At 51.1% G+C, this 21,694-nt stretch overlaps 2 protein-coding genes across 2 annotated transcripts; one reads left to right on the top strand and one right to left on the bottom strand.

Moving 5' to 3' along the window:
- Positions 1-712: 712 nt before the first annotated feature.
- LOC135886670 (mast cell protease 1A-like) lies at positions 713-8,996 on the top strand. The gene is made up of 6 exons (XM_065414455.1): positions 713-788; positions 2,493-2,640; positions 3,719-3,854; positions 3,936-4,187; positions 4,446-4,461; positions 8,827-8,996. The coding sequence occupies exons 1-6, from the start codon at positions 713-715 to the stop codon at positions 8,994-8,996; spliced, it is 798 nt and encodes a 265-aa protein (XP_065270527.1).
- A 4,987-nt stretch (positions 8,997-13,983) lies between these two features.
- LOC135887179 (duodenase-1-like) lies at positions 13,984-20,236 on the bottom strand. Its single transcript, XM_065414957.1, has 5 exons — positions 20,050-20,236; positions 18,750-18,894; positions 17,289-17,424; positions 16,692-16,946; positions 13,984-14,130 (listed from the first exon to the last, which is right to left on the bottom strand). Exons 1-5 carry the CDS (start codon positions 20,123-20,125, stop codon positions 13,984-13,986), a joined length of 759 nt encoding a protein of 252 aa, XP_065271029.1. The 5' UTR covers positions 20,126-20,236.
- Positions 20,237-21,694: the final 1,458 nt, after the last annotated feature.

Consider the following 21,694-nt stretch of genomic DNA (forward strand, 5'->3'; position numbering starts at 1 on the left):
TGCCCAGTATCTCCATGACAGAGATTTTCCTGGATTGCTGATGGGCACCCAAATCCCTTGGGCAGGCTTAGAAACAATCGCCCTGTGCCTCAGTTTCCGCATCTGTACAATGAGAAGAATGATTCTGCCTGTGTCTGTATGAACTGGACGCTCTCTGGGGAACGGATTGTGGGTCAGTGCATCACCCAGCACGATTTGGGGACCCGGATCTTGGTCAAGGTGCCACCCTAATGCAAATAAGAGCAATGTGTTATGGTGGAAATCTGAAACAATGAGTTAGGGGAGCAACTGACCTGGGGCTGTGGTGGAGGCAGACATCGCTGGATGGGTTCTGGCTCTGGGGTGCCCAAGGGGTCAAGCTGGAAGGTCACCATGGTCCCCTTTGGCCCTGAAATCAATGGGTCTGGGTATCTCGGTGCAGAGAAGCTCAGGGGTGTTTCTTACACCTGTAGTAGGGCTGAGCAGTGTTAGCCACATCCCCAGCCAGGCCCGGTGCACACTCGAGCAAAGAAGAACACCCCCATCCCGACCCCAATGTGGGTGTAGCTGTGACCTGAAGCTTCCCCAATGGGCGTCTCTGCTCCTGGCCCATCTGGGGTGGGGTTTCTGGGCAGGAGCCTCTGCGCCTCTGTGGTTCCCAGGCCCTGCCCCACTCCCCCATCTGGCCCATATCACTCCAGGGCTGAGGAAGAGGCTCTGTGCCTGTCCCTGGATGGCTCTGACGATGCAGATTTTGATCTTGGTCCTGCTACCCACTGTCTTTCTCCTGCCCCCCAGGGCTGAGGCTGGTAAGGTTTTTTTGGGGAGGGGGGGGATTGGGTTCTGTGGGAAGCGGGGCCCTTGCCAGGCAAAGGGAGCTGTGGGGAGCAGTGAGGGTCTCCCCCTGATCCTCCTGGGGTCAAGGGGCTGTAGGAAAACCTGCAGCCTCTCCTGAGTGAGGCTGGGGCTCTCAGAGCAGACTGAGGGGTTGGGTGGCTCAGCCCCCACAAGCTCCTCTGGGAGCCCACTGCCAAGTTGTGCCCCAGACAGGGGAGCTGATTGCAGGGCTAAGGCACAGGGCTGGTACCCAAATAATTTGGGACCAGTTCCCAGCTCAGCCCAGGCTCCCTGTGGGGACCTTGGGCCAGTCCCTGGGGCTGGGATTTTCATGGAGTGCTGATGGGAACTAGGCACTCAAATCTCTTAGGCAGGTTTAGGAACAATCTCCCTGGGCCTAAGTTTCCCCATCTGTACAATGAGAAAAATGTTTCTTCCCGTGTCTGTTTGAGCTGGACACTCTGTGAGGTAGGGATTGTGAGTCAGTGCAGGGCCTGGCAGAATGGGGGGCTCTCATCTCAGTTGGGGTCTGTGCAGCACCCAGCACAATGGGTGCCCTCGTCTTGGTCTCGTCTCAAAATGTTCTGGTTCTTGCAAAAGATTACAACTGAACAGTGACTTCATACAGTTTTGAAACTTTACTATGCAAAAGAAAAATGCTGCTTTTAACCATCTTAATTTAAATGAAACAAACACAGAAACAGTTTCCTTACCTTGCCAATTTTTTTTTAAACTTTCCCTTTATTTTTTTAGTAATTTACATTTAACACAATACTATACTGGATTTGCTAGGGTTTTCTTAAATTGTTTGTTTTTTTCTTTTATCTCTCCTGCTGCCTGATCCTGTATGTCAGGTTCCAAATTAGGTGTGTGGGTGGTCAACTGGGATGTGGGCAGCACCCAGCACAATGCGGGGGTCCTGATCTCAGTTCCTGGTCAGTTCCTAACTCTGGTGTTCATAACTTTGAGGCTATATTGTAACAGCGATTTGTTAAAGGTGGGCTTTTCCAACACATTTGCCTACCTAGGTGGAGACTTGTTCAGAGCTGATCACAAAAGGTTGATTATTTTTCCATGAGAAAAACCCCCAAAGTATTTCTTTTACAGTGAGCAAAAACGGAAAACTTTCACCTAAATATTACCAAAAACTGGGGGGAAAGAATCAGTTTCACCACAATAATTCAGACAGGTTCAAGATGAGGCTTTGTGAGAAAAAATACCCTTAGTAAAAACCACAGTTTTCCATTGGACCAAATGTTTGGCGGGTCACTCTTGGAGCAGCCCTGGCTGGTCACTGTGGGCTCATGGAGAAGCATCCACAAGGGACCTCTCAGTGCCCTTCTGGGGGCTCCCTGGTGAAATCTGGGGTGACAGCCCCCAAAGCTGTTAACTCAGAGCAGTGCAATTATTGACTCACTCCTGGTGCGTTTGGCACCGATTCTCCACCCAGCGAGGTCAGAGCTTTAGATTTACCCTCTGGCCCCATGAGGTGTCTTGTCTGGGGCAGAGCTGAGCAGGTGAAAGGGCTCCAGACACAGGGATCCCCCAGAGAGAGCATCACAGGGGGTCCGTTGAGGCTGTGGGGACTCACCTTCAGGATGGGGAGCTCGGTCCCTGCCCAGCCCAGAGAGACAATGTGGCTTTTTGTATGAATCTGTCCCCCCCCCCCCCACCAGGTGAGATAATCGGGGGCCGGAAAGCCAACCCTCACTCCAGACCCTACATGGCTTATCTGGAAATATTACGCGGAAACAGGAGGTCTCACTGTGGAGGGTTCCTGGTGGCGGAGAACTTCGTGCTGACAGCTGCTCACTGCAATGGAGAGTAAGCGCCTCTGTGCTGGGGATGTCTGGGCAGGCATCTGCAAAGCATGGTCCAGATCCAACACTGGAGCTACAGCCATTGACACCTGCTGAGGTCTGGCTCCATTGCCCAGATTGGGGCAAGGAGGGGCTCACAGCCCCAGGACATCTCTGCAGGGCTGGGGGGAGCTGGGAATAGATCCCTGTTTGCATCTAGCTGGGAAGTGGTCACCGGGGTGCAAGGGAGCTGAGACCCAGAGGCTGGGAGGACAATGGGGAGTGAAGCAGCTCATGGGAACAGCACAAGGGGCTGGTTGAGACACAGGCTGGGACCCCAACACCACTGGGCAGGTGTTTGTGCTGCAGCGGCGGGATGGGGGTTTATCTGCAGGCAGCCAATGTATGAAGTTGTCTATACATTATATCAGGCTGGAAGCTGAGTCTGAGATCTCTGCCTGAGACTGAAGTCTGCCCTGTCCCCACAAGATCAGTATTTATGAGTCAGACCCACATGTGCCCGTCCCCCACTGCACCTACGCTCCTGCCCCTAACACCCCATATATTCCACTTGGCTTTAGAGCAAGACCACTGTGTTCCAGGGAGCTCATATTATTAGAAAACAGGAATGGGGGTGACAGAAAACCCCCGGGCGATGCCGGATCCCCCATCCGCAATAAAACAAAGAGACCCTGAACAATTGCATCATGCTGCTGCAATTGGATCGTTCATATTAGTAATTTAACACGTTATGACTCATTTAATTCATTAGATACCAGACCCCAACTGAGATCAGGTATTGAAGAGTAAGAGAAAGATTACAATCATTCCGGGGGGAGCACACCTACCAACCCCCCCGCCCTGCTCCCTGCAGCATGTTGCCTCCACTGAGCCCTCCAGCCCTGCTCCTCACAGCACAGAACCCCCTACCAACTCCCTCACCCCACTCCCTGCACCATGTTGCCCCCTATTGAGCTTTCCAGCCTGATCACTGCAACATGGCGCCCTCTAGCACTACGCAGGGGTGAGAACTGCCTCCAAGGGCCCAGCTGACATCTCTCAGCCCCGCTCCAGTTCCAACCCGGTCTCCATCTGGCTTCCAGGGACATCACCGTGCTCCTTGCAGCCCACAACGTCCGTCGGGACGAGGAGACCCAGCAACGAGTCTCTGTGCAGCACAAGATCCCCCACCCTGGATACAACAAGACGAGCCGTGAGAACGACCTGATGCTGCTGCACGTACCTGCCCCCTCATCCCCCACCCTGGCCCCGCCCCCATCTCGGTGCGGGGCTGACCCCTCTGATCTCCCCCCATTGCAGCTTGTGGAGCCGGCAGAGCTGATTGATGCCGTGGATACCATTCCGCTGCCCCAGGCTGGCCAAGCTGTGGAGCCAGGGTCCATGTGCAGCGTGGCAGGATGGGGCAGGACCAGCCCGAAGACAAAAACAAACATTCTCCATGAGGTGGAGTTAGAGGTGATGTCAGATGAGATCTGCCAGAACCTACGCTGCTACGGGCCCGTGATGATGATGTGTGTGGGGGACCCCAACCAGGACAAGGCCTCGTTCTCGGTAAATGCCCAGTCCCTGGCGGGTGGCTGGGCCTGCATCTATCTATCTATCTATCTATCTATCTATCTATCTATCTATCTATCTATCTATCTATCTATCTATCTATCTATCTATCTCCATACACCCTGCCTCTCTTACTTGCTCCATCCTGGTGGGGCAGTGTGGGACTGTGCTCAATGTGCTAGAACAGCTAAGAGAGGACAGATGAATGCTGTGCTCTCAGCTCCTATTCAACCTCTACCTGTTTTGATTTCTCAGGGTGACTCTGGGGGCCCCCTGGTCATAGAATCATAGAATATCAGGGTTGGAGGGGACCTCAGGAGGTCATCTAGTCCAACCCCCTGCTCAAAGCAGGACCAATTCCCAACTAAATCATCCCAGCCAGGGCTTTGTCAAGCCGGGCCTTAAAAACCTCCAAGGAAGGAGACTCCACCACCTCCCTAGGTAACGCATTCAAGTGCTTCACCACCCTCCTAGTGAAATAGTGTTTCCTAATATGCAACCTAGACCTCCCCCACTGCAACTTGAGACCATTGCTCCCTGTTCCGTCATCTGCCACCATTGAGAACAGCCGAGTTCCATCCTCTTTGGAACCCCCCTTCAGGTAGTTGAAGGCTGCTATCAAATCCCCCCTCATTCTTCTCTTCTGGAGACTAAACAATCCCAGTTCCCTCAGCCTCTCCTCATAAGTCATGCGCTCCAGACCCCTAATCATTTTTGTTGCCCTCCGCTGGACTCTTTCCAATTTTTCCACATCCTTCTTGTAGTGTGGGGCCCAAAACTGGACACAGTACTCCAGATGAGGCCTCACCAATGTCAAATAAAGGGGAACGATCACGTCCCTCGATCTGCTGGCAATGCCCCTACTTATACAGCCCAAAATGCCGTTAGCCTTCTTGGCAACAAGAGCACACTGTTGACTCATATCCAGCTTTTCGTCAACTGTGACCCCTAGGTCCTTTTCTGCAGAACTGCTACCTAGCCATTCGGTCCCTAGGTTGTAGCTGTGCATGGGATTCTTCCGTCCTAGGTGCAGGACTCTGCACTTGTCCTTGTTGAACCTCATCAGGTTTCTTTTGGCCCAATCCTCTAATTTGTCTAGGTCCCTCTGTATCCGATCCCTACCCTCTAGTGTATCTACCGCGCCTCCTAGTTTAGTGTCATCGGCAAACTTGCTGAGAGTGCAGTCCACACCATCCTCCAGATCATTAATAAAGATATTAAACAAAACCGGCCCCAGGACCGACCCTTGGGGCACTCCGCTTGAAACTGGCTGCCAACTAGATGTGGAGCCATTGATCACTACCCATTGAGCCCGACGATCTAGCCAGCTTTCTATCCACCTTACAGTCCATTCATCCAGCCCATACTACTTTAACTTGGCAGCAAGAATACTGTGGGAGACCGTATCAAAAGCTTTGCTAAAGTCAAGGAATAACACATCCACTGCTTTCCCCTCATCCACAGAGCCAGTTATCTCATCATAGAAGGCAATCAGGTTAGTCAGGCACGACTTTCCTTTGGTGAATCCATGCTGACTGTTCCTGATCACTTTCCTCTCCTCTAAGTGTTTCATAATTGATTCCTTGAGGACCTGCTCCATGACTTTTCCAGGGACTGAGGTGAGGCTGACTGGCCTGTAGTTCCCCGGATCCTCCTTCTTCCCTTTTTTAAAGATGGGCACTACATTAGCCTTTTTCCAGTCATCCGGGACCTCCCCCGATCGCCATGAGTTTTCAAAAATAATGGCTAATGGCTCTGCAATCTCATCCGCCAACTCCTTTAGCACCCTCGGATGCAGCGCATCCGGCCCCATGGACTTGTGCACGTCAAGTTTTTCTAAATAGTCCTGAACCACATCTTTCTCCACAGAGGGCTGGTCACCTTCTCCCCATATTGTGCTGCCCAGTGCAGCAGTCTGGGAGCTGACCTTGTTTGTGAAGACAGAGGCAAAAAAATCATTGAGTACATTAGCTTTTTCCACATCCTCAGTCACTAGGTTGCCTCCCTCATTCAGTAAGGGGCCCACACTTTCCTTGACTTTCTTCTTGTTGCTAACATACCTGAAGAAACCCTTCTTGTTACTCTTAACATCTCTTGCTAGCTGCAACTCCAAGTGTGATTTGGCCTTCCTAATTTCATTCCTGCATGCCTGAGCAATATTTTTATACTCCTCCCTGGTCATTTGTCCAATCTTCCACTTCTTGTAAGCTTCTTTTTTGCGTTTAAGATCAGCAAGGATTTCACTGTTTAGCCAAGCTGGTCGCCTGCCATATTTACTATTCTTTCTACACATCGGGATGGTTTGTTCCTGCAACCGCAATAAGGATTCTTTAAAATACAGCCAGCTCTCCTGGACCCCTTTGCCCTTCATGTTATTCTCCCAGGGGATCCTGCCCATCTGTTCCCTGAGGGAGTCAAAGTCTGCTTTTCTGAAGTCCAGGGTCCGTATTCTGCTGCTCTCCTTTCTTCCTTGTGTCAGGATCCTGAACTCGACCATCTCATGGTCACTGCCTCCCAGGTTCCCATCCACTTTTGCTTCCCCTACTAATTCTTCCCTGTTTGTGAGCAGCAGGTCAAGAAAAGCTCTGCCCCTAGTTGGTTCCTCCAGCACTTGCACCAGGAAATTGTCCCCTACACTTTCCAAAAACTTCCTGGATTGTCTGTGCACCGCTGTATTGCTCTCCCAGCAGATATCAGGGTGATTAAAGTCTCCCATGAGAACCAGGGCCTGCGATCTAGCAACTTCTGCTAGTTGCCAGAAGAAAGCCTCGTCCACCTCATCCCCCTGGTCTGGTGGTCTATAGCAGACTCCGACCATGACATCACCCTTGTTGCTCACACTTCTCAACTTTATCCAGAGACACTCAGGTTTTTCTGCAGTTTCATACCGGAGCTCTGAGCAGTCATACTCCTCTCTTACATACAACGCAACTCCCCCACCTTTTCTGCCCTGCCTGTCCTTCCTGAACAGTTTATATCCATCCATGACAGTACTCCAGTCATGTGAGTTATCCCACCAAGTCTCTGTTATTCCAATCTCATCATAGTTCCCTGACTGTGCCTGGACTTCCAGTTCTCCCTGCTTGTTTCCCAGGCTTCTTGCATTTGTGTATAGGCACTTAAGATAACTCATCGATCGTCCCTCTTTCTCAGTATGAGACAGGAGTCCTCCCCTCTTGCGCTCTCCTGCTTGTGCTTCCTCCCAGGATCCCATTTCCCCACTTACCTCAGGGCTTTGGTCTCCTTCCCCCGGTGAACCTACTTTAAAGCCCTCCTCACTAGGTTAGCCAGCCTGCTGGCGAAGATGTTCTTCCCTCTCTTCGTTAGGTGGAGCCCGTCCCTGCCCAGCACTCCTCCTTCTTGGAACACCATCCCATGATCAAAGAATCCAAAGCCTTCTCTCCGACACCACCTGCGTAGCCATTCGTTGACTTCCACGATTCGACGGTCTCTACCCAGGCCTTTTCCTTGCACAGGGAGGATGGACGAGAACACCACTTGCGCCTCAAACTCCTTTATCCTTCTTCCCAGAGCCACGTAGTCTGCAGTGATCCGCTCAAGGTCATTCTTGGCAGTATCATTGGTGGCCACGTGGAGAAGCAGGAAGGGGTAGCGATCCGAGGGCCTGATGAGTCTCGGCAGTCTCTCCGTCACATCGTGTATCCTAGCTCCTGGCAAGCAGCAGACCTCTCGGTTTTCCCGGTCGGGGCGGCAGATAGATGACTCAGTCCCCCTGAGGAGGGAGTCCCCGACCACCACCACCCTCCTCCTCCTCTTGGGAGTGGTGGTCGTGGAACCCCCATCCCTAGGACAGTGCATCTTTTGCCTTCCAATCGGTGGAGTCTCCTTCTGCTCCCTTCCCTCAGATGGGTCATCTACTCCACTCTCCGCATTAGTACCTGTAGAGAGAACATGGAAACGATTGCTCACCTGTATCTCCATTGCTGGTACATGGATGCTCCTCTTTCTCCTTCTGGAGGTCACATGCTGCCAAACTTCTTCATCATCCGTCTGTCGCTGCTGCGCCTGCTCTGAATCTTCAGAACATTGTGGCCGTAGAAGCATCTCCTGACGTCTGTCCAGGAAATCTTCATTTTCCCTTATGCAACGCAGAGTCAATACTCGTTTCTCCAGACCTCGAACCTTCTCTTCCAATATGGAGACCAGCTTGCACTTTGTACAGACAAAGTCGCTTCTGTCCTGTGGAAGAAAGACAAACATGGCACAACCTGTGCAGGTTACAACAGCTGATCGCTCACCTTCCATACCACCTTCCTCTTAAGAGCTTCCTCAGCTGTTGCAGGAACTACTCAGAGAAACCTGCAGATGAAAGCCTCAGTGCGCTCTCCCCAGGCGAACTCCCAGGCAAACTCCCTCTGTTAGCCTCTGCTGTTTGCCGCTCAGCTGGTTCGCTGCTGACTGCCCTTATATACCAGTAAGGCCCACCTGGAACAAAGCACTCCCAATTCACACTTTTCAAACAAACAAGCAAGCAATCAAGCACACGGTCAAACTGACAAACTGTCCCAGCAACAGACACTCAGATACTCACCAACACAGCCCCCCTAATGCAGCACTTAGCGTACCTCCTCTCGGACAGCTCCCAGGCAAACTCCCTCTGTTAGCCTCTGCTGTTCGCTGGTGTGTGACAGGACGGCCCAGGGCATCGTCTCCTTCGGCAAGAAGAATGGGTCCCCCTCCAGGGTGTTCACCAGGGTCTCTGCATACGTCCCCTGGATTGAGAGAAAAATGAGGGGTCTCAGGAGCCCGGGGCCCCATGTTGAAAGGCTGGGGCCCCTACACTGAAGGGGGAAGAGTTGGGTTTGTGTTTGGGGCTTTCTGAGCACAAAGGAGTGCCTCCCCAGAGCAGTGGCGCTGAGCCCAATGGGTGCTTGAATAAAACCCATCTTCTTACTCACCCCATGTAATAAAATCCTGTGCGAGACTTTTTGGGGGAGATTTGTCTTTCTGTATTGTGGCGCCCCCTAGGGCTGAGCATCCTGCATTGCCAACCTGGACACCTGGGTCCGGTTCCCCAGCCTGCTCTCTCCTCTTAGGAGCTGTGGGACCCCCTGGAGGCAAGCACCCTGCACGGCCATCAATGCCTGGGTCCTATCCCATGTCCCAGTCTCAGCCACTGGGGATGGGCACTCTGGGGCCCCCTAGAGGTGAGCGCCTGCATTGCCATCCCAGACACCTGGGTCCTAGTCTTTGTACAGCCTTTGCATTACACCATCCGCAGCGCCTCTCCTGCCTGTCTCCCTGACACCAGTTTAAAAAGGCAGGACCCAATTTTATCTCCCTGCGTATCTGCTCCCCTTCCCCCACACATAAAGGTTCACAAAGGGCAGCACTGACTCGGCCTCAGCCACATGCTTCGCAGGGCAAGCTGGGGGCCAGGTGTGACGAATGTGGTAATTTTGGTCATGTTTTATGTGGCCTGATGTGCCTCAGTTTCCCCTCTGCATTGCTGGGCAAGGAGGCTAAAGCTGCTCTTGGGATACAGCAGGAGATAGGAGGTGCTGGGACATGTCACCATATGGGGGTGGCATGAATGCGTCATTAACTGACTGAACCCGACCCAGACCACTGGAAGAGTCAGAAAGCCGATGGGAACTCCACACACTCACCATGGGAATCACCGGCAGGCCATGCTGGGGGGCTCAGCAGGAGAACAATGGCCTGGAGGTAACAGAAGGCTGGGGGGAGAGCCGGCCTTTACAGAGACACAGGGCCTCTCCCCTGGGACAGGCATAGAAACAAGGGCAGGGAGAGGGAGCAGAAATGGGGTGCACCCAGCCGGGCCAGATAGACTTGTCTAAACCTGGGCTTCTCTGGGCTAAGCCGAGGATGTCCCCAGTCTGGGTTCAGTCCAGGTAACCAGTAAACCCTGTTCTCTTTGGAAAAGGCAGCCGGTGTCACTGCCAGTCCTGTCTGAGATGCAGGGTTCCCAGGAGAGTGTAGATGTCTCCGAGAAAGAGTCTGTCTCAGTTGGCTCCGCCGGGCAGAGCTCACGGGGTGCAGCGGGGGGCTGGAGCCCAGGGGCTCAGTCTCAGACGTGGTGAGGCCACATGGCCCCCCCCCCATAGGCAGAGTGGGACCCCAGGGGGCTGGCACACTGACGGGGATCCAAAAAGCCAGGGTGCAGCAGAAATCCTGTGTGGGTGGAGGGGAAATAATGCATCAGTGGTGAGACACACAGGCCGGGCCGGCCCTGCTGATGGTGGTGGCCTCAGAAAGGGAGGCAGAGCCCCCAGGAGAGGGAAGCATGGCAACAAAGGCAAGTGCTGGGCCGCAGATGTGCACTGCCCTAGGAGTCAATGGGCCAGATCATGAGCTGGATTTGGTGGGGCCAGACCCCAGCGGGTGTCAATGGGACATAGCTCCATTGGGGTCAATAGGGCCAGATCCCAGCTGGAGTCAGTTGGACGTAGCAGTGCAATAACCCAAAGTGTAACTGTCAGCGGTTCGGGGTCTCCCCTCCCAAGCGGTGGGAGAACCCCACGGTGTTTGTTACATGGCCGGAGACAGACTCTGTTTAACAGGAATTGCCCTGAATACAGAGAAGGAAACACCGTGAGGGTGAAAAGATTTCTGTCATGTCAATCCTGAGCTGTTCCTAGAGCCGGAGAGGTGACAGTCAGAGGGAAGCATTAGACTAACTCCTCTGCCCTCCCGTACTGCATGGGCCAGAGCTTCTAGCCTTGGGGATCTGAATGAGTTTGCCTGGGAATTGGCCATTCAAATCTCTCCATTGGCTGGGTCTGAATCAGGCTTGGAGATGCTGCTGCCAAGGGCCAGGCTGGATTCTCCATCCCTGACGACACGTGATTCAAGCTGAGACGTTTCTCTAACAGCTCTGCTCTAGTTCGAGTCGGGATTAACTCAGGGACATCCCAGGGCCGGGGCTACGCAGGGGTCATATGGGAGGAGCACCGTGATCCCTTCTGGACTTGGAATGGATGAGTCTATTGAAGGAAAAAAGTATCAGAGGGGTAGCCATGTTAGTCTGGACCTGTAAAAAGTGACAAAGAGTCCTGTGGCACCTTATAGACTAACAGACGTATTGGAGCATAAGCTTTTGTGGGTGAATACGCACTTCGTCAGAACTGGGTATTCACCCATGAAAGCTTATGCTCCAATACACCTGTTAGTCTATACGGTGCCACAGGACTCTTTGTCGCTCTTTATTGAAGGAATGTTATTGTAGCAGGTTGAGGTGGAGGGACCCAGGGCATCTGAGGGCAGCTCTGGGAATCTCTCTCGTGCCTCTGGCTCAGACAAATCTGGCCTTTAGCCAGACAGGGATCAGGAACATCGCATCTCCCGGTACTGGGGAGCGCTGGCCAGCGCTGGCCAGCGCAGTCTTGTTACCAGACTGAAAAAGCCAGATTGAGGGGAGTGTGGAGAGACACAGATCGATTCAGTCTGTATCTGCCCCACAGCTACTGGATTTGGGTGTCAGGGTGGGTCTGGGTGTAATTCCAGCCCTATAGTTGCTACAGCCCCAGTCCCTGCAACCAGAGACCTTCCCTGCCCTGGTGGATCCAGTGACTGCCCCATATGACAAGGGTCAGGAGGGAACTCAGTACTGGAGATGTTTGTATCACCTCTGTACTGATTCCAGAAGATACAAGACAGGAAGTGAAATTAACAAGCTCTGCGATGGAGGGACTGCAGGGAGTGCCTGACAGTTGCTGTGAGCTGTGGCAAAGCAGTGTGGTGTAGTAGCAAGACCACAGGCCTCCGCTTCAGGATACCTGGGTTCTGTTCCCAGCTCTGCTGCTGGGTGACCTTGTGTCACGGAGTATGGGGGACTCAGGGCCCTGCACCCCCGGCTTCCTGCAATTCACCATGACTCTCAGCCAGCCAGTAAAGCAGAAGGTTTATTTAGACGACAGGAATACAGTCCAAGACAGGTCTTGCAGGCACAGACAACAGGACCCCCCTCAGTTGGGTCCATCTTGGGGTCTCAGGGCACCCCAGCCCCTTGGGAGGTCAGAGCCCCATCTGCCTCCCAGCCATATCACCAGCCAGCTCCTGAAAAAAACTCTCCCTTCAGCGACCCCTCCCACAGCCCTTTGTTCAGTTTCCTGGGCAAAAGTGTTACCTGGCCTCTAACCCCTTCCTGGGTTCTCATGTTACATGCTCAGGTATTCTCCGTCGGTCAGTCTCCCATCCCCCAATGCAGACTATCCTAGGCACACTCCCCTGTCAGCATTTAAAGACCACAGTAAGAACAGTCCCAGTTCGTCACACCTTGGACAAGTCATGGCCTCTCTCCATGCCTCAGTTTCCCTATCTGGGGCTAATGATCCCAACCGCCTTTGTAAAGCACTTTGAGATCTGCTCACAGGAAGAGCTACAGGCCCAGATCCACAAAGGCGTTTAGGCTCCTGGTGATTTCAATGGGTGTTAGGCATCCAAACCCCTCTAGGTTCCAGGCATAGATGGTCTTATTTAGCTCTAATTTTGTTTATGGCTCAACCCAGGTTCCCTGAATCCTGCCCACTGCCCCATTATCCTCCCCCAGCCCTGGATCTAGAGACCAGTACCGGAAAAGGGAGAGCGAATTGTTCAAACAAGACTATTTTTTTATTTTTTTTAAAATGGATTTTTTCCCCTTAATTGCCATTGGTCATTCAAACAAGTGTCCATTTTCAATATCTTCCAAATAGTTGGAAATACACAATTCTTTCTTTTGTCCCAATGTATCTCAGCAATGCTTTCCAGGTTCCCTTCCTTTGGGTTTTTCCAACCTTCATTCAGTATCACAATAATAATAAATAATTAAATATTTGTGGGATGGGAGAGGGAAAAAGAAAAGAAAATACTGAAAATAAATAAAAGTTAGGTCCAGCTCAAAATGCACAAAACAAAACATTCAAAATTTCCATTTTTTAACACAACCATGTCAGTGTCCTATTGTCATGTGCTGTTTAATTCGGCTAGCCATGCTTCCTGGTGATAGGTTGGCCATCAAAACTGCAAAGCCCCGTTCCTGCTCTCTGGTTTGATGAAAGAAAGTTTTTAAGTCACCAATGACACACTGCAGCTAGGAATTTTGATGGTAGAAAACCCTTGAAGACTGCAATAGATATAAAAATGATCAGCATTTGTAGAGGGCGTATACAATTCAACAATGAAAATTGTACCCTTACTCCAGAATCCCCTAGGCTGATGTAAAACCCTGTGCACACGTGGGGATTCTAATGAATCAGGAGGAAAGGTTGTCACCGAATATTGTTCTGGGGTAATGGAGCATGTGAATGGGACAGATATAATACAAAGAGACCTGGTGACAGAAGAGCAACAGACAGAGAGTAAAAAGCCAGGCAGACATAACCTGGAAGCAAAGGAATGTGGCCCTGAGAAACAGGTAAGAGAAGTAGCTTTTTGGGCACAGAGTCTTTTCTGGAGAGGCAGGCTCGGGACAGTGAACAGAGAAGCTGTCTGCTGCTGTTTGATTCTGATTGTGTTCAGGGAAACAGGACTTGTAAATAAACCAGATTTCATCAAGTAAATACCAGGCCCTATTGTGAATTTCCGCTCTGAACCAGAGCACCTGCAGAGCCCCAAACATTGACTAGCCGCTTGGAGTGACAATAAAATAGAACGAAATTTCAAACATCGAAGGGGCATTTGTAGCCAGAAAAGGAGTTCAGGACTGAGCCATTCGTAGCATTTCTTTAACAGTGAAAAAAAATCCCTCTAATATAAACCATCTCAGGAGTTACACACAGGCACGGAACCCAGTATGGCTAAATTCACCCTTTAAAAGGGAGTGTCACCTTTAACTCAGTTTCTGCAGAGTTTCGTTGATCCAGGGAATGAATTTGGAGATTCTCGTGTATATGCTGGGGGGTCGCCCATCCGGATTTCCATTGGAGACGATGCCCTGGACCACCCCATCGCACACCAGGGGCCCGCCGGAATCGCCCTGCCAATAAGAAGAATAACATCAGTGACTGACATTACCCAGCACGGCCTGTACTCTGGAGATATCAGATTGCATGTGGGACAGGTGTTCTCTGCAGTTGAAGGCCCAGGCCTGGTCACCAAACAGAACTGGCCTAGAAATGGGTGGGCAGAGAGAGAAACGTACAGCTGGGCAGAATGATATACCTGTGGAAAAGGCAGTTTCCACAACACTGAAATTTTCCATAATTTTTTTTTTATTTCCCTGAGAATTTTCCATTTTTGCATCAGGAAAATTGAAATTAAATATTTCTTTTCGAGCCAGTTCCACCCAAATCAGAATATTCCACAGTTAGGAATCAGTTCAACAAAATGTTAAACTGCTTTTTCCTATCCATGCAATGGCTTATGGATATAGTAGTTCAGGTCTTCATTCTCTCCTAAGGGCTTCGTTCCATGGAGGACTTCATCTCCCATAATGCAATTCGGATTTGCTTCTAACTGAGCTGTTTGGGACGGCATGGACTCACATGACTCAGTACATTGTGGGAGATGTGGTCCAGGCAAAAGCTACTTAAGGGAAAATAGAGGCCTGAACTAAGCTTCCAGAAGGCAATGCGCTGATAAGGAACTGCAGCTTAATGTTGAACTGGCTTGAAATGAAGCATTTTGAGTGAGCTCAACAACCAAAATCCTAGATTCATAGAAATGTCAGGCTGAAAGGAACCTTGAGACGTCGTCTAGTCCAACCCTCTGCATGGAGGCCGGACCAAATAAACCTAGACCATCCCTGACAGGTGTTTGTCCAACCTGGTCTTAAAAACCTCAACCTCCCCAGTTAACCTGTTCCAGAGCTTAAGGACCCTCAGAGTTAGAAAGTTTTTCCTTATATCCAACATGAATCTCCCTTGCAGCATATTAAGCCCATTACTTCTTATCCCACCTTCAGTGGACATGGGGAACATTTGCTAACTGTCCTCTTGATAGCAGCCCTTAACATATTTGAAAATGGTTATCATGTCCCCTCTCCAGCCTCATCTTCTCTAGCCTAAATATGCTCAATTCTTTCAGCCTTTCCTCCTAGGTCAGCTGTTCTAAACCTCTGATCATTTATTTGTTCTTGTTTATCTCCTCTGGACTCTCTCCAGTTTGTTCACACAGAAGAAAACGTTTCAATCTGTTCACATTTCAGCATATTTCATTTTGATTAAAAATGTTGCAATGAAACATTTCAACATTTCTGAGTCAACCCTGTTTTTGGAATTTACATTCTGCCAAAAATGTTGACATCTCAACTTTTCTTCAAAAACAAAGATTGAAATGTTGCCAATTCCCGTGATATGGGAACACTGACTCTCCCTCAGCTCCAATTCCTTCCTGGCCCCATAGACATCAACAGCAAAGCTCCCATCCACATCTATGGGGCCAGGATTTCACCCAGGATCCTGTCTGTTGGGTAGCCTCAGGGTTGAGTTCACCAGTAGATCCTCCATTGATGGTGAAGAGTAGAAAGGGTCAGAACATGTGGTGATGCAGGGACGTGGGTGTTCCCCATTTTCATCTACATTGTTCCTGGAACATTTTACTAAAAAATCGAAGCCCAACAATTTCTAGTTATGGTGCATCATGGGAGTTGTATTTCAGGTGCCTCATGCCCTTATGGGAACACAGGACTGGACAGGCCCTACTGGGTCATGGAGTCAAGTCCTCACTATCCCAGACAGCCCCATTGTCTCATCTCATCCATAAACGTATCAAGTTCCATTGGCATTCTGGTTAGGCTGTTCCCCACGAAATGCTCCTGTTGGAGGTTGTTCCAGAACCTTCCCCTTCTGATGGTTAGAAACTTTCTTCTCATCTCCAGTCTCCATTGATCCCGACCCCTGATTTGTCCTTTAGCTTCAATGGTCATCTCGCTCCTTTGTGTTCCCCCCATCCCAATGTATTTGTAGAGCAATCAGACCCCACTCAGCCTGTGTTCTAGGCTAAGCTAGCCCAGGTATTTTGCTCCCCTCTCATCAGACCGGCTCTCCATTCCCCTGATCATCCCACCAGCCCTTCTCAGCACCTGCTCCTGCCGGAATCCCTCTTTCTGGGACAGGGTTGCCCAGAATTGTGCACCAGATTCTAGCTGAGTTCTGCCCAGAGCCTTCTCCTCTGACATTAAAACCTCCATCTCTATTGAGATACCTCAGCTGCCATCACCCACTGGCTGCCCATAGTCATCCTGCAATCAACTAACACACCCTCCCCATCCCCCTCAGTTGCTTCAAGCTCATGAGCCCCCAACTCAGAGCAGCAATTTTCTTGTTATTTGTCCTTATATGCATGAGCCCATGTTAAATTTCATCCTGTTTCCACCAGCGCCTCGCACAAGGGCACTAACAGTGGAGATACCTCTCTGGAGACATCCTAAGTGCTGATCTCCCTGGCTGGGCTGCATCTCCCATGTTGCACCATGGGCTCCCTTCTTGGGGCACTGGAGCATGGGAGGGGCATGGCCATATTGGTTTCCACCAGTTACTTTCCCTCAAGCAGCTTGCTGTACCCTTAGTGGCTCCGAGTGGGCGGGGGGATATTTACATGGAATGGTGATTTCTTGACATGGGGGCTGCCGGCACACAGCATTGTGGTGGGGTCGTAATGCCGATACTGATCTTTGCACAGGCTGTCCGAAACCACCTCCTGCTCCGCCTCCTGCAGTCTGTCGGTGGTGGTGTTCATTCCAGTCTGACCCCAACCGGCCACACTGCACTCGGTGCCTGGGCTGACATGGTGATTGGCCTCCGGCAGGGGGATGGGCACCACCCACTCGGTCAGCTCTGCACTGTGCCACAGCTGCCATGGATGAAAGAGAGAGAGAATGGACCAGGATCAGCACAGTATCGGAACTGCTGTGGGGCAACACCACCTGGGTGGAGGATGGATGTGTGTCCAGGGAGCAAGTGTGAGGTCATTGGGGGGCCAGGTGGTAGGATAAGGGCAGTGCCTGCAGCAGTGTGCAGCAGTGTGAGGTCACTGGGGGTGGGGTGATGGGATGGGGGTGGTACCTGCAGCAGTGTGAGGTCACTGGGGGCAGAATGATGGGATGGGAAGGTGCCTGCAGCAGTGTGAGGTCACTGGAGGTGGGGTGATGGGATGGGGCAGTGCCCTGGTAGTGTGAGGTCAGTGGGGTGGTACCTTCAGCAGCATGATGTCATTGTGAAAGTTCTCATTGTTGAAGTCAGGGTGCTGGACCCAGCGACGGGCCCGGATCCGTTGCCAGTTCTGTCCTGGCTCCTTGAAGTCTTGGACTCCCAGGTAGACAAAGATGTTGCTGGAAAAGCCAAGGGGAGAATATGAGGGATTTAGTGCCCATTGTATGGTAGAATGGGTCCATCACGGGCCCTCGGGAAGGAACACCAGCCCTGCTCCTGCCCTGTGCAGATTTCTACCTAAAGTTGGGCGACTGAGTAACACAGGGACCATCTTATGCACCTACATAAGGATGGACTTCCTCCTTCTTCCCTCTGGTTGGCCAAAGAGACCCCCAAAGGCTGACCTATGCACTACTCTGCTATTCAGAGTGACCCATTGTCCAGTTCTGGTGTCCATGGTTCAAGAAAGACATTGATAAATTGGGGAAAGGTCATAGAACAGCCATGAGAGTGATCAAACAATTGGAAAACCTGTCCTATACTAAGAAACTCGAGGTCATTTGATTTCAAGTTCAGAGGCACTATAAAGGATTCTGTTTGTTTTTCTTTTCAATGATTGTTTCATGGTATGATTTTTTAAAAGGGACTGTAACTTACCAATGGAACAATTTACCAAAGGTCATGATGGATTCTTCATCATTGGCCACTTTTAATCAAGACTGGATTTTTTTTAAAGATTTGCTGTAGATCAAAATTATTTGGGAGATGTTCTGTCATCTGTGTTATACAGGAAGTCATGCGAGATGATCACAATGATCTTGCAATCTATGAATCTTTGAACTACATTGCAGAAGAAGGAAAACACACCTGGAAACGTGTAAGGCCCTAACCTGGTTGTAACTTTGAAATAGTAAAAGAAAAAGGGGGGAATCCAGATGCCTAGGCTGGCCAACACAGAAATAAGATCGCTGGAATCAATGAAACATACAAATAAGAAAAGGATCAAAGAAATTTTTATGCACCGTTGCCATCTACTGGTTATGGACAAAAGTAGCAGAAAGCCCACATCTGACCCTGGAAATGACCCTGGAGACAGAGGTCAGTATGTGGGATATGAGAGGTTGCTGAGTACATCACAAAATATGTTGAAGTCCAGAACGGCGCCCAGATGTTTGGCTCAGCACCTTTGGACAGCCCCTTCCCTCCTCCAAGGTTAGCAGGACATGAGAAAAAGTGGTGAGAATTCATGGCAAAGATTGTATCTAGTTTGCGTGGTTTAGGCTTTAAAATCTAATAGGCACGCAGGGAAATTTGTAATTTTCACATCCCGTAAACACTTCTAGTCTTTGGACCAATATATTTCCAGCTCCGATCCAGCCCCAGGGTGGGGGACTGGCTGGCTCAGGGAGCTTTTCACCCTCGGCCTTTCCAGGGGCACCAGCCCCAATCCAGGCTCCGGGCGGAGATCGGCTGGCTCAGGGGTGGGGGATGGCATGTTTCTTACCCTAGGTTGCAGTTACAATGAGCTGCCGTCACCACCACGTCCTCCTGGATCAGGAATCCTCCACAGCTTCCTGTTGACCCAATTTGCACATAGGCCATGTAGGGTCTGGAGCTGAGCAGGGCTTCCTCGCCCCCGATGACCCAGTCTGAAGAGAGACAGGGAGGGGTTCAAAAGGGAGTCTGGAGAGTGAGACCAAGAGCCCAGTGCAACCCAGACCCTAATCCCTCAGCCCATCCCCTAGCTTGACTGGGGCAGCCCCTTGGTCCCCCCAGCCCAGCCTCCCTCTGGATTATCCCCTCATCCCAACCAGCCTGGTCCCTACCCATACATGTACCCACTGTACATCTACCTATTCCCACATGGACCGGTCCATCCATCCATCCATCCATCCATCCATTCCTTATCCCCTACATGCCCATCAATTTGTCTGTCTGTGGGGCCACCCCCTGGCCATCATCAGTCTCTGAACAAGGCCAGGGATTCCCTCTCACCATCGGGCCCCATGTCCCATCTCCTGATACCCGCCTGAGCCTGATGGTTAATTCTATCCCCCTGCCCCTGGTGTGGGCTGCGCTGCCCTTGGGCCCTGATCTCCCACATCTCACCACTAGAGCCAGGTAAAAGTTTTTAAGCAATTGGTTAATTTGCCAAAAAATGCAACTTTGGGGCATCAAAAGAACCAAATTCTGAGGATTATTTTGACTGTAAAAAAAGGATTTCTTTTCTGGAAAAAGTAGGCAATTTTCATTCTAGGCATCTCACTTTTTTGTTTTGAAATGTTGTTTTGTTTAGAAATGGCGTGATTTTAAAAAAAAAATGATTAAAACAGTGGGGAAAAAACCCTTTAAAGTGAGCTGAAATCAAATGAAAAAACACCCCCAAAATTTTGGGGGGGATTGAAGGAAGCACCTGAGAGCAAATAAAAAAGAAACCAAAATTGGTTCTGGATCAACGTTTTGTTTCACAATTGCATTTTGGTTCAAAACTCAGCTAATTACAGAAAATAAGGGTGAAAAACACCTGAACAGGCCCCCAAATGAAACCAAAAACAAAAAAAGAAAAATTTGTTTCAGGTCGAAGGAAGCACCCCAAAGGAAATGGAAAAAAATGAAAAATATTTGCTTTGAAATAATATCTTTTCAGGGTTTTCGTTTGGGAAGAAAAAAATTATTTTGGGAGGAACCCCACTTTTGCCCAGAGTTTCGGACCCTAAACCAAAAACTCAGTGACTCGCTCAGCCCCACTCTGACCGTGAGCCCCCTGGGGCTGGGACAGCGTCCAGTTTCTCAGCTCCACTCACCAGCATGAAGACTCGGGGGCAGGAGAAAGGCCGCGGTGAACGGGAGCAAGGACGTGGAGAGCAGCAGCAGCAGCATCCTTGGTTCAAATCCAGGGGCTGGGACTGGTGGGTCGGTCTCAGCCCCGGTGTTTATATAGAGCGGGTGGCGGGGAGGGGCCCCTGGGTAGAGGTGAGCTGGGAAGTGCAGGGTCACGTACCCGGCTACAAAAAAATTCCCCAGAAGTGATGTGTCAGGGGTGGAGATTCCCTGAGAGGAAATTTTGAGCCACGTCCCCGTCTGCATTGGGGGAGTTTCCTTCCTGCTCTGGTGCCCTCCCTGCCCCTGGCTGGGGCCGTGGCCAGCACTGACGCCTCCCAGCTGCAGATGGCAGACTCCCCACTGGTCTGTTCTGCCCCCGGATGCCTGGATCCCTAGATGTTCAGGTCAGCAGGGTCCATTCTGCCCTCCTGAGTGACCCCGGCTGGAGAACCTCGCCCAGCTCCCCCGGACTGAGCCCGGTCACTGGTGTCCAGCGAATGCCTCTTCCAGCCAGGCAGCTGGGCTGGGTCTGATGCCCCGGGGAGCTAGTTCCCTGGTTAATCCCCCTCCCTGTCCCACACTGGGGTTTCCTTTCCTGTTTGATTTGGTTGGGCTTCACCAATCCTTATAGGCTCTTGCTCTGCCTTTCCCTGCTCAACTGAAGAGACTCCTGGTACTCAGCTTCATCTCCCTGTGGAGGACCTTGTGCCCCGAGCACAGGCACCTCCCCAGGAACTTGTGGAGAAGCCAAACAAAGTGAGCTGAGCTCTTTCAGTTTCTCACTGCCCGGTGCTTTCTCCAGCCCCCGAACCATTGGCCTGGCCCCAGGGCCGGCTCTAGGCACCAGCGCTCCAAGCATGTGCTTGGGGGGGCACTTTTCAAGGGGCGGCATTCGAGCGCTTGGGGCGGCACTCCGGCCCTTTTTCTTTCTTTGTTTCTTTTTTGCTTCAGCGGCGGCACTCCGGCCTTTTTTTTTTTGCTTGGGGCGGCAAAAAACCTAGAGCAGGCCCTGCCTGGCCCCATCCTGCCCCATCTTCACTTTGTCACCATCCCTTTTAAAATGCACTCCCCATAACTGGTGCACGATCCCAGGATCCCCAAGGAAACACCCCTCCCAGCTCCTGATCATCAGGGCCCAGTTTACACGGCCAAGGAGGGCACTACCCCTTGTGCTGCTGCCTCACACGGGGAGGTCATGGGGCTTGTCGGGTCAAAATAACATTTTGCTGGAGAATTCCGCACCAGCTGGGATGGGAGAGAAGCTGCTTTAGGAAAGATCTTGGTTCTCTTGGCTTTGGGTGTGGGGCACCCGGGGATGCCGAAGGCAGGATTAAAATCCTTCAGCAACCTCTGCATCCAAGAGAAACTGTGGGGCCAGGTTTTAAATTATGCTCAGCTCCCAAAGGCCGATAGGGATCTCAGCAGCAGTGCAAGTCCAGAGTCTGTCTCTCTCTCTCCCCCACCCCCGCTATCTATGTCTCTATGTATATCTCTGAGCCATTAGTGGTTATCTTAGGGTATGTCTACACTACGAGGGTATTTCGATTTCACTTAAATCGAATATGTGGAATCGATATTGCTAAGTCGAACTTGTGTGTCCACACTAAGGACAGTAATTCGACTTTG

This window comes from Emys orbicularis, chromosome 12 (assembly GCF_028017835.1).
Source record: "Emys orbicularis isolate rEmyOrb1 chromosome 12, rEmyOrb1.hap1, whole genome shotgun sequence".
NCBI lineage: Eukaryota > Metazoa > Chordata > Testudines > Emydidae > Emys > Emys orbicularis.